At 43.5% G+C, this 13,641-nt stretch overlaps 1 protein-coding gene across 1 annotated transcript in view; it reads left to right on the forward strand.

The window, feature by feature from the left end:
- The first annotated feature begins 454 nt into the window (after nucleotides 1–454).
- The window catches only part of LOC126418966 (bicaudal D-related protein homolog), a 540,337-nt gene continuing 527,150 nt past the window's right edge, over nucleotides 455–13,641 (forward strand). Inside the window, exon 1 of the mRNA XM_050086013.1 lies at nucleotides 455–909. Coding sequence (XP_049941970.1) covers nucleotides 667–909 — 243 coding nt within the window. The 5' untranslated portion in view covers nucleotides 455–666. The remainder of the gene's footprint in view (nucleotides 910–13,641) is intronic.

Genomic DNA, 13,641 nt, shown 5'->3' on the forward strand with positions numbered 1-13,641 from the left:
CAGTAAAGTTTGACAAATTTTTTGATCGGGTACAGGAGCCTTAAAATATAACCAATATCGCCAACTGCCTTGTGTTTTCCGAAAACTTCGGCCGGCCGAGGTGGCCGAGCAGTTCTAGGCGCTACGGTCGCAGGTTCGAATCCTGCCTAGGGCATGGATGTGTGTGATGTCCTTAGGTTAGTTAGGTTTAAGTAGTTCTAAGTTCTAGGGGACTGAAGACCACAGCAGTTAAGTCCCATAGTGCTCAGAGCCGTTTTTTTCCGAAAACTTGGTCCTAATGACATACCGCGCTAACTAGAGATATTGTGGGGCAACGCTCACCTGTAATCGGCTTTCGCACGGTGTCGGCAGGTGGCATTAGGTACGCCGCGTCGCTAAAGCTTCACGAACTGCCCGGCAGGTGGCAGCGCACTCGGAGTGCGGCCAAACAACAGAGCTCAGTAGTGCACTGGCTGTCATCGGTGAGCGCGCGTCGCGTACGTCTAGCGAACGCGGTCTCTTTCGCGCGCGTGAAGTGCTCTCAGCTGTCGAGTCGTGTAGTGTCGCTGCTGGCAGACAGCCCCGATGTCTGCCTCCGTGAACACGCGTACCGTATCAGCGCGCCGCCACGGGCACTACTGCTTCGCGCTGCGGTGAGATTTAAGGAACGAAGGGCGCGTGCTAGTGATGCTGCAGGATAAGATGAAACCCAAGTACGCGCTCGAGGACTACATTTACGAGATGGAGGCTCGTAGCCTGGAGGCCGCGTCGGCGGCCGACGACGAAGAACAGGACGTCTACACGCAACTACAGCAAAAGGAAAAGGACCTCATCCTAGCCGCCGAACTGGGCAAGGCGCTGCTGGAAAAGAACGAAGAGCTCAGCAAGCAGAACGAGCGGATCGCAGAGGAGTACTCGCAGAATCTAGAGGTGAGTGCATGCCTGCCGCTGTGTGCAGTGTCGTGTATGTTTTGGAAGTTGCTTCGGAAAAGGGAACCATTTCCGACGTCGTAAACAACTCGACGACCGAGTTGTATCGCTGTTCTACCACTATGGGCCAACAGCAGACATGAAATGGAGGTGTACTGTTTGTCGAATTGCTACCAATACACCTAGATTTGTATCTTTAGCACACTACTTTGAATCAGGCCATAAGGCCTCTAGAACAATTGCCAGCTGTTCTTAGATAGTGTTTCTGTGGTGAAGGGGACGTTGGCGTAACTGCATTCCTTACAACGTTTTCACGGATATGTAGAAGGCGATGAGCACTTACTCATCTTCGCTACCTGACGCACATCTCATCTACTGAAAGCTCTCTGCTTTCCGTATTTTAGGAAGTGCTAGTGTGGATCAAAAAAAGAAAAAATGCCGAATAAATATGGACCATAAAATGCATACTTAACAAGTTGTCAGCACTTGTTCACATTCGCTACTGTGAAACACGTATATTCCACTGAATAAGTGCTCATACCTCTTAACGCATGCATTTTAGAGCCCATGTTTACTGGACATTATTTTATTGTTTTGGTCCAGACTACCACATCTGAATGTTTGTCGGTGGAGCTCTGGCTCGTACTGTATATACAAAGTGCATCTGAAAAGTTCCGTGAATGATCTCAGAAAAAGAGGAAACAAGAGTTAAAAAAAAACAATAATAATCAATGTTAGGTACATCACACTTGTGATATAGGTTGCAAAGCTATTGGAAACTGTAAACAAGTGCTGCTTGTGGAATCGCTCCAAACCCGTTGGTGACGCGTTGTTGATTATACGCATCATTACAGGGAGGTGAGGCCTCGTGCTTCCAATACGATACGGGGAACGAGTGACAAACAATGATATGGTGTTCGTCTCTCCACCTCTCTCGGATAGACAGGAATTCATGATGGATCAAGAAGCTCTTGCTGTCGAAAAAAGTCCATTAACTTCAGCCGACATTTTTTGGGAGGCAGGGAAGACGATGAACACCATGGAAATTACTGCCTATTGGTCTCCGGATTTTATCGGCAGCATCTTGTCTCATCTCCTGTAATGATGCGGATATCCAATAATGCATGACCACTGTGCTTCGGGTGACTACAAAAGAAGCGTCTGCTGACAATTTCCAACAGTTTTACAATCGATGTCGGAAATGGTTGTGACTAATAGTGATTGGCTGCTTTGTTTGTATCTCTTGTTTCCTTCATTTTCTGAGATCATTCACCGTACTTCACATGCGCGCCTTATGTATGCTTATTAAAAGAACGGAGTCGTCATATGTGATTTATTCTTACAACAGTTGTTGCATATTATCAACAGCTATCCTTCAGAATTTAATTATAGTTCGTACGTGAAGCGTCTATACTGTCCGATGAATACATCGGAAATCGCCTTTCGTATGGGAACCATATGATGATCTTTGTTATGTCTCATGTCTGACACGACGTTGTATTGGATAATATCCAGCGACTAACCTCTGACTTTAACAAAATATAAGTTGACTAAGTCTCACAGACTAGTTTGCCAGTTCGTTTAGTCAGCTGAAATACGTCCAGACGGGGTTGTAGAGATACCCGCAACGTCAGTAAAGTACAAGCTACAGTACAGCGCTTTGCAATTTGTACGAACATATGTACGGACGGAACTGGCTTCAGTTTAAGTGTTTGAATATGGCCCGACGACTGAAACACCAGTAACACGAAAATAATAGTTAAAGATTAAGCCAGTTATGGAACCATGTTGTCATTTATAGAATGATTGCTTGGAATTACGGTTGGTATTTTAAATGAACTGCGACGTATTTATGAAGTACCATTTAGCAAATCCTCTCGTTCTAATGAAGCGGACATGAATAAAATACGAGGCAGTGATTATGGAACGGAAGCGGAATTTTCTCGTTTCTCTCTCCCGCTGCGTTGCTATGGCGGGAACATTAATGGCTTAATGTATTCGTGCGGTGCGTTGGCTAGCCATTAAGAACTGCAGACGTGCTTCAATTGGTCCCTGAAGCACTGCTGCCGCAAGAGATTTTGACAACGCTGCACTTTGCTGCATCGATAGTTTGTAAACGTGCTCTCAAATCGTGGGCTGGAGCCTTTGAGTGAGCTTGGTGTCGAAATGTTCATTCTGCCGGGATATGAGAAAGACATCGTCGATCGCCAGCTGAACTGTGTGTTTTTCTGTCGCATACATCTGACGTATTCTCAGCACACGCTGCAGTTCTTGTATCAACAGATCAATAACGAAAAAGAAATTACAGAAAATTCAGAAATATTACAAATGGGATCTAGATGTTTATCGATTAATCCTCAAAACACGAAACTCCGTTGTAAAGTAATACTTCCAGTATTTTCTGTTGGAGCAGCGTAGAAAGCCTTTAACGCTAATTAATCCGTACCTTAAGGAATTACCTTGCCTGTTATTATTTGCTGATTTGGATCTCTCTATTTCAGTGGGTTTGTTTATTAAGTAATGGGTATACCCCAGAGTGTTGTTAACCCCCCCCCCCCCCTCTCTCTCTCTCTCTCTCTCTCTCTCTCTCTCTCTGTGTGTGTGTGTGTGTGTGTGTGTGTGTGTAAATGACAATAACTATATGATAGTAGTTACGTAGGAGTCCCCCTTGCATTTTTCGTAAATTGTGCCTTGTATACACCCATATGCATAAAAGCACTCGTCCGAAATTTGTATATTGTGTAACAGAACTTTTCTGAATTTATCGTGCAATATATTATGTATAACGAAAAAAATGTTGAATATGAAGCGAAGATAGAGGTCGCTCTACACAGGCCAGAGAAGCAGTACCACACTCGAACCTTCTGTGTTTTAATAACGTTTTTTATCTGGGTACACCAGGCCAGTGACCACCCGGCCAAGCATACAATGGCTACAGTACCATTTTCATCCATTAATGGACGAACTTCTGTCTTTCGAAGTTAAGCAGTTGACGGTGTCAGCAGGTCAATCATACTGCCGTATTAAAACCAAATGGACAATGATAACGAAAACCGTTCTCAGTGCCGTTTTTCTTTTCGTAAAATGCTTTTTCAATGCTATTGTGTTGTGGTACTCTGATGCGCGCCCCTGGACTTGGTATGGATACCAAGTCACGGAGAAAGTCCTCTAAACAAGCGTTAGTAGATGGCCAAGCTGTGCTTTCCTCAGGAGTTCCAAAATTAAACGATATTGGTTGTGGTTTTTGTTGAAAAAGAGTTATAGTAGTTCAAAACCGAAGGCAGTGTTTCTGTGCTTGTATTATCACAAAATGTGGTACACAGTATTCTCGGCACTTGGAACAGAAACATTCTCCCTGCAGTTTTGTCGAAAACTTTAAGACTGTGGCTGTATATAAAAGAAAAGTTGATTCGTGCAAAGAAAAAAACAGCAACCAGTGACTATTAATGGTGCTGTTACAACTAGCGCCGTTACTTGTTTCGATCCGACGGCTTCATCTGCAGGCAGCTGTTCACGTTAATTTTACACTCGCTTAGTGTCCACTGCTTCGATCGCGTAGACTGTATGATCTGCAAAGAATTTTTTTGCTTTTCTTTAATTGAATTTTTATGTTCACAAATTGCAACCTCATCCAAACTTTCTTTCCCAGCCATGAAGCGATTCTGGTAGATGAGTCCAACGTTTTTGTTTAAGATGCTTGTTGCGTTTCTGTGGCGATATTGCCATGGAAACTTTCATCCCGTAACACGTATTTATTTACATCTAACCGAGAAGTGAAGCCTCAATTTTAATAGATTTAGCTTTTTTTTTAACATAACGAAATATTTTCTTAAGAATTTTCATGCCCTGTTTCGCCCTCTTAGGGGATGAATTTCCAGAAACAAAGGAGGACGTATTGTTTATTTCTAATAGAGAAGCAAATACAGATTTGCATGGATTTAGGTTCGAAATTGCTTTGATAACGAAATATTCTATAAAAATTTTCATCCCCAATTTTACACTCTTATGGGATGAATTTGCAAAAACACTGAAACGTATTTTATTTGTAACAGAGAAGTCAAATACCATTTTTCATAGATATAGCTTTAAAAGTACTTCATTTGTACTTTAATAATGATTAATTTAAAAAATAGTTTCACCCCTTATTTCAGCTCCATAGGAGCTACATTTCCAAAATTGCTAAAATACCTTTTTTATCTCTGAGCGAGAAACTAAACACCAATTTTTGACTTTTAAGGCAGAATTATTAGTGGCATAGTTTTAAAAAGTTTTTCATCCCCTTAGGGGAAGAATTTGAAAAAAATCCCTTTTTAAACGACACCTACAGTACAAGATCAACAGCCTCTTCAAATTTCGGGTTTCTATCCTTAACGATTTGGGGTGGGCAATGATGAGTCTTTCAGTCAAGGACATGACCTTTTATATATGTATAGAGTACTTGTTGTAGGGGAAAGAAAAAAAAAAGCAGCCAGCAATGAGGCCATTGTCATCAACCACTGACGTCAATGTTAATGCAGTCGGCAGGCAAGGGGATGACCGGGGGGGGGGGGGGGGGGGAGGAGGAGGTGGCAGGTGGCAACGATGTGGACGTTCACAAAGCGGTGACGACGACGACAGATTTCAGTGACAGAGAGAGATTTTATTTGATATGATGACACATTTGGTCTCGTAAACACCCTATAGTCAGTAGCAACCACATTATTCCGTTATAAGAAATACGCTTGCGTAACCCCAGACAGGTGATAACATTGAAACTTGCGCGTATCTTGACAATGTCTAACTAGTAGTTTCGTCTTGCTCTTTTTTTTACTGGATAACACATTTTCACAGCTTATTTAGTACTTATCGAAAGGCTTGAAAGTTGACTCCAGTCGTCAAGGATCTGTATGGCGTTGATTCCAAGTCATTAATTATTTGACCACATTATGAGCTGCTTATCTTGACAAGATTGCATATTTCACCGCCAGCTGGTCACTGCGCCTTAACTTTCGCATGCGTATGACTTACAAAGCGACGACGCCTACTTTTCATCGTCTGTTTCGTCCAAACTTATGGTATTATACGCATGGTGTCAAGAGAGGGAGCTTCAGAAAGCCAAGCTTTAAGAAAAGAAAATAGCATTTTTGGGGCGGGTTGGGCGACGCATTGGCCATTTTGTTAGCGTCGTAGCCAGGAAGCGGTTGGCGCAGCGGAAGGATTGCGAAACGGTAATCCTAGGGTCACGGGGTCTACTCCTTCGTGGAAACTTTTTCTAATTGCAATTTTTACGTTACACTGCACGTAAATAGACATAATATTCAATATATTATGTTTATTAACATTTTTCGTAAAAGGCATGAAAAAGATATGCAAAGGTAAATTTGGAATTGTAAATGAATTTCCATGACGGGATTGTAACGCATACACGAGAAATTCGTACGTAAAATTCCACTCTCTTCTAATTTTTCGATGGATGATTTACACGGGCTGCGGTAATATTCATCGTAAAATCAGTGTAAGCGGTAATGTTCTCGGCATCTTGCACACGTTATAAAGGCAGCATTTTTACAGTCACATGGTTCTTTAAATTTGATACAGAAAAACACAGCTTGTTTACATTTATAGAAGGGTCTCCCACATCGCACAGTTTGGTTACAAACCACGCTCAACGAAAAATTTCGCCAAATATTGGCGAAGATAGCTGGTGATATGCCATGGAATGTATTCTTATGTAGTCTTTTCTAAAGTTAAAACGAAATTAACTGAATACGAAGTTCTGCGCGCTTTAATTGCAAACCCTTCTTGAAATTTTATTTGCAGAGTCCTCGTGAACGCTGTTAAGTACAATACTTCCTCGCAAATTTGTATGTAACCGCGATTTTTTGCCTTTCGTTTTCAAGCCTCTTCTGAATATGTTAATAATTGTACTTTCAACACCGCGGCACAGTCAGCCATCGTGATAATCTAATATATAAGAAACTATCAGCCTCGATTGCGGTAATTAAACCAACCTTTACCTAGGTTTCAGCCCAAATAATTGAGCCTTCTTCAGAAGATATACCTGAATCTATAATTTGTCTAAGAGGGCATTGTCTAGAAAGTTTTCTCAATTATTTGGGCTGAAACCTAGGTAAAGGTTGGTTTCATTACCGCAATCGAGGCTGATAGTTTCTTATATATTATGTTAATAATTGCAATATGTGATCAAAAGTATCCGAGAACTTCGGCTGAAAATGACAAGTTCGTGGCGTCCTCCATCGGTAATGCTGGGATTCAATATGGTGTTGGCCCACACTTAGCCCTGCTACTCTCGCAGGCTTCCAGGTGCTGGAAGGTTTCTTGGGGAATGGCAATCCATTCTTCACGGAGGGAAGTCGCTCAGAGAGGCGTGGACGAAGTTGGCGTTCCAAGGCATCCCAAAGGTGTTCTATAGGATTCAGGTCAGGACTCTGTGCAGGCCAGTCCATTACAGGGATGTTATTGTCGTGTAGCCACTCCGCCACAGGCCGTGCATTACGGACAGGTGCTCGATCGTTTTGAAAGATGCAATCGCCATCCCCGAATTGCTCTTCAACAGTGGGAAGCAAGAAGGTGCTTCAAACATCAATGTAGGCCTCTGCTGTGATAGTGCCACGCAAAACAAGGGGTGCAAGCCACCTACATGAGTGGCCGAGCGGTTCTAAGCGCTACAGTCTGGAACCGAGCGACTGCAACGGTCGCAGGTTCGAATCCTCCCTCGGGCATGGATGTGTGTGATGTCCTTAGGTTAGTTAGGTTTAAGTAGTTCTAAGTTCTAGGGGACTGATGACCTCTGTAGTTAAGTCCCATAGTGTTCAGAGCCATTTGAGCCCACCTCCATGAAAAACACGACCACAAGTAACACCACCGCCTCCGAATTTTACTGATACTACACACGCTGGCAGATGACGTTCACCTGGCATCCGCCATATCCACATCCTGCCATCGGATCGCCACATTGTGTACCGTGATCAGTCACTCCACAGAACGTTTTTCCACCGTTCAATCGTCCAATGTTTACGCTCCTTACACCAAGCCATGCGTCGTTTAGCATTTACCGGCGTGATGTGTGGCTTACAAGTAGACGCTTGACAATGAAAGCCAGGTTTTCTCACGTCCCACCAAACTGTCATAGTATTTGCAGTGGATCCTGATGCAGCTTGGAATTCCTGTGTGATGGTCTGGATAGATGTCTGCCTATTACGACCCTCGTCAACTGTCGGTGATCTCTGTCAGTCAAAAGACGAGGTCGGCCTGTATGCTTTGGTGTTGTACGTGTCCCTTCACGTTTCCACTTCACTATGACATCGGAAACAATGGACCTAGGGATGTTTAGGAGCGTGGGAATCTTTCGTACAGGCATATGACACAAGTGACACACAATCACTTGACCACGTTCGAAGTACGTAAGTTCCGCGGAGGGCCCCATTCTGCTCTCTCACGACGTCTAATGACTACTGAAGTCGCAGATATGGAGTACCTGGCAGTAGGTGGCAGCACAATGCACCTAATACGAAATACGTATGTTCTTCGGGGTGTCCGGATACTTTTGATCACATAGTGTATTGAGCATAATTGCATTTATCTGCAGTGTAAGTAAACTAAGAATTGAAAATAAAAATGATTTCCACGTACGTACTCGACACCACGACCCTGGGATTACCGTTCTGTAAGCCTTCCACTGCGCCAACTGCTACCTGGAAACTAACATAAATGGCTCATTCCTTTCTCTGCCCGCCCCACAAATGCTATTTCTTCTAAACGCTTGCCTGTCTGGAGTTCCCACTCTGGTTCAAAATGGCTCTGAGCACTGTGGGACTTAACTTATGAGGTCATCAGTCCCCTAGACCTTAGAACTAAGTAAACGTAACTAACATAAGGACACCACACACATCAATGCCCGAGGCAGGATTCGAACCTGCGACCGTAGCAGCAGTGCAGTTCCGGACTGAAGCATCTAGAACCGCTCGTTCACAGCGGCCGGCAATCTCCTTGTTAGTCAAGTATAAAATTGTTCTGCAAAGTTGCAGAGGACCTGATTACATACGAGTAGGTAGTCCGTCCAATTTTGTACTGGCCCTCCGGCGTGTGGAGTCCTTATCGAGTGCACATGACAGTAGACGTTAAAAAAATCCAGAGGCGCTTTGCTAGAATCGGAACAGACCGCTATAGCACTATTGAAGGGTGACAGCGATGCTTGGGTAATCTTTATGTCGAGAAAGCCTGTTGGGTAAATTTGGAGAAGCAGCAGTTGAAGCGGCTGTGTCACAATTCTGCTGCTATCATAGTACACACTGAGGTGACAAAAATCATGGGATAGTGATATGCGCCTATACAGATAGCGGTAGTATCGCGTACACAAGCTGCAAAAGGGCAGAGCAGTGGCGGAGCTCTCATTTGTACTCAGGTGATGCATGTGAAAAGATTTCCGACGTGATTACGACCGCAGGACGAGAACTGACAGACTTTGAAAGCGAAATAGTAGTTGGAGGTAAACGCGTAGGACATTCCGTTTCGGAAATTGTTAGAACATTCCGAGATCCGCAGTGTCAAGAATGTGCTGAAAATACCAGATTTCATACATTATCTCTCGCCACAGACAACGCAGTGGCCGATTGCCGTCACTTACCGACAGAGAGCAGCGTCATTTGCGTAGAGTTGTCAGCGCTAAAAGACAGGCTACACGGCGTGAAATAATCGCACACATCAATGTAGGAAGTACGGCAAACGTATCCGTTAGGACGATGTGAGAAATTTGGCGTTAATGGGCTATGGCAGCAGGCGCTCGACGCAAGTGCTTTTGCTAACATCACAACATCGCCTGCTGCGCCTCAGGGCTCGTGACCCTATCGGTTACACCCAAGACGATTGGAAGATGGTAAGAGCTGATGGTAGGGTTCGAGTTTGGTGCAGACCCCACAAAGCCATGGATCCGTGTTGTCAACAAGGCATTGTGCGAGCTGGTGGTGGTTCCGCAATAATGTGTTGTGTGTTTACATAAAATGGGCCAGGTCCTCTGGTCCAACTGAAACGATCATTGGAAATGGCTAGGATGCTATAGAGGCAAATTGCGACTGGAACCGTGCACTGTGTTAGTCGTTTGGTTATAAGGATCTTGCTTCCGCGTGTTTTCTAAGATCATCAGACCTGCTTCAGTTAGGTCACTCATTTCTTTTTCGCCTTGGAACCTAGGACAAACTTCTATGGTACGATTCTCCTGGTCAAAACATCTAAATTGAACAGAAATTCACCGTGAAGTTCTGGCCGTATATGCCACCAAATGCAACGTCGAGAACAGCCACAGTGATACGGCGCCAGTAATTTGACAACGGCCACCCAGACATGGCTGATACTAATCGGGAAGGAGGTCAATTGACATCGAGAACAGACGACAAATGTCTAGGCAATCGAGGAACTGAGTCGCAGTAACCGCAGATTTTCCGACGATACGGATGTTCGCGCAGCGGTTAACGAATGGCATCGTGACCATGGAGCGGAGTTCTATCACCAAGGGATTGGACAATTGATAGAACGTGTCGACCTTTGGTTACAATGTGTTGGGGACTATTTGAAAAATACTGTACCTGAGTCATGTTGTAATACAGTGCAGCATTCAGTAAAAGTTACTTGGGCTGCTACAATAACATGTAACTTACGTTTTGAAGTTTCCTCGTTTAACACGTGAAAAGGTATATATGGCTACAAAAAACGTGGTTTCCCTTTGCTGCTTTTCAGAAATAATATGACCGGATGTTCAACAGATAAAGAACCCGAAAAAATACATAAAAGAGAGATGTACTCCTTCTTCAGGCCACGAGTGGCCTACCGGGACCATCCGACCGCCGTGTCATCCTCAGTGGAGGATGCGGATAGGAGGGGCGTGGGGTCAGCACACCGCTCTCCCGGTCGTTATAATGGTATTCTTGACCGAAGCCGCTACTATTCGGTCGAGGAACTCCTCAATTGGCGTCACGAGGCTGAGTGCACCCCGCAAAATGGCAATAGCGCATGGCGGCCTGGATGGTCACCCATCCAAGTGCCGGCCACACCCGACAGCGCTTAACTTCGGTGATTTCACGGGAACCGGTGTATCCACTGCGGCGAGGCCGTTGCCAAAAGAGAGATGTGGTGAATCTATTATGGCGATGACTGTAAAGTCGACATCGATATAACCAATTCATTATGAGACTTCGCATATCGAGTCAAAATTTCTCAAGAGATGACAGGTGATTAGAGATAGCGATGTACATGGCTCAAAGTATCATCGCCTTCAAAGAATTGCTCCAACATCATGAAAGTACAGTCGAGCATTACAACCGCACAAGTAGTGCACAACTCGCATGAGACCAATAGGTAACCACATTTCAGTCAGGTAACTGAACAGTTAAAAACCCTAAATTATAATTTTCCATATGCGTCACCTTTTGTTATCGTATCTCCGCTAAGCACCGGACAGATATGGGCACCGGAATACAGCTTATCTTTGTTATCGATGTGCAGGCAGAAGTGGCAGATGGCACTGCTTTTTTGTCGCGTAATAATCCCGAAAATCGAAGCTGCTTCGGTTCGCGTGCATTACCTTGACAACTTCGCGAGACGAGGTGCCAGAATGGCCCAAAAGCAGTAAGTGCGGCGAATAATTGCTGGTTCGCGTGGTGGGAACTTTTTGGCTCTGTCGCCCTTGAGTAGGGAAAAGTTTACTTGCCGTATCTGAACTGTGCAAGTTGCCACGCAATGTGGAGCAATGAATAAGAATAATGTTGGTCCCCCTCGCTGTTTCATTTCCAGGCGGATCCTTTAAGGAGTGATGTAATGCACGCATTCATGCAAACTGCTAAAAAAAGTTTTGCATCATCTTTAGCTTTGATTTTTATCAATTTTTAGTCGGAATTATCTTTCCGAACACCAGTTTGACTGCATAAAATCACTACGTACAGTCGTGTCATGGAGGTAAACTATCTCATCAAAAGTGTCCAGACAACTATTAGTGGGCTTGAAGGGGAGGATTCCTATCTTTTGCTTAAAAAAATCGATTTTTTTTAAATTGCATTTTTGGACCCATAAAAGTGTTTAGAATCCACCCCAGAAACGATTTTTCGGAATACGGAACGGAAATGTTTGTTATTTGCGATTGAACAAAAAAAAATGAACCTGCCTGAAATATGCCATTTTCACGCACCAGTTTTTTTTCTTCCGGAGGACGAGTTATTGTACCGGTGCTTGGGAGGAAACACGCAAATTTCAAATGAAAGTTTGAAAGCGTGTGTCTGGAAGTTAGCCCCCAAGCATTTGCATTCTGGTGCGAAGACTGTGGAGATTACGACTTTTTTGGCAGTGAACAGCTTCAACGAAGGGTATTCAGCAATTCTGAAGACCATGACAAAGACGGACGTCACCCTGGGACTCTATTCGACACAGTTCGCCAAGCATTCACACTACCATAGGATTCAAGGGGCCGAAAATCGCTTGTCACCGGCCGTACGAGCGGCTCTGGAGCAGCGCAGGATGGCCCAGATTCAGCAGAACGCCCTCTATGAGGAAGAGGAAGGACTAGTTTAGGACCCGGAATAGCAGATTGAACGTAAGTTGCATAATATTGCATTTATATGCAGTCAAAACATCAAACGCGTTTTTCTCGAAATGACTTTTTTTTTTATCGCGCGGTATGGTCACTTCAAATCTACTGATCCGATTGACATGATTCTTTGTTTCCGACGAAGTAACTAAATTGGCTAGGAGGTGTACCACTTTTATCCCGATCCATCAAAAATAAATATTTTTACTTGGCCGACGAAGTCGAAAAATCGATGAAAAAAAGCCCCTATTTTTTCAAATGGCCGCCATTTTGTTTCCTATGGTCCAAATAACTTAAGGGGGGTAGGACGTGAAACGGGCTGACTTGGAGCAGGAGAGGCACCATAGGACATTTTAATTTACACTGTGTATACTTTTACAAATAAATTCATAAAACTTTGTCAGCATGACCAGGAAGGATTCAGGATTCACACTCATAGCAGAGGAAGTTCAGAAACATAGCAAAACAATTTTTTTTTACATGTGAAATTTCATCGTTTTTTCACTTGGCTGCATTTGTTGCTGTAGGTACAGTTTTCTTCATAAGTAAGAGAGATTCTTCGATGAATTTTGCACAGCATACAAACCATACTTACAGGTGTATGAAACTCTAGAATTTCCCAAATCTGTTATAAACTGTGGTAAAAATTGAGATAATTAACTAAACAATTAGAGTTTTCTCTAAACAGGAAGTTTAAAACGTAACAGTCCATTCATTTTTTCATAGATTAAATAAATTCTAGAATTTCATACACCTGTAAGTATGGTTTGTAAGCTGTGCAAAACTCATCGAAGAATCTCTCTTACTTATGAAGAGAAGTGTACCTATAGCAACAAATTCAGCCAACAGCAATTGAAAAAAAACTCATGAAATTTCACATTTAAAAAATATTATTTTTTCGTGTTGTTGAACTTCCACTGCTATGAGTGTGAATCCTGAATCCTTCCTGGTCATGCTGACAAAGTTTTATGAATTTATTTGTAAAAGTATAGGCAGCGCAAATTAAAATGTCCTGCGGTGCCTCTCCTTCTCGAAGTCGGCCCGTTTGACGTCCTACCCCCCCTTAAGCGAGTTACAACTCCTAAAGAATCTTATATACTTCACTAACGTCAACTCAATTTTGATTTCAGAAGAGCCGGCTGACCTGCGACATACCGCGC

The sequence above is a fragment of the Schistocerca serialis genome, chromosome 9 (assembly GCF_023864345.2).
Source record: "Schistocerca serialis cubense isolate TAMUIC-IGC-003099 chromosome 9, iqSchSeri2.2, whole genome shotgun sequence".
NCBI lineage: Eukaryota > Metazoa > Arthropoda > Insecta > Orthoptera > Acrididae > Schistocerca > Schistocerca serialis.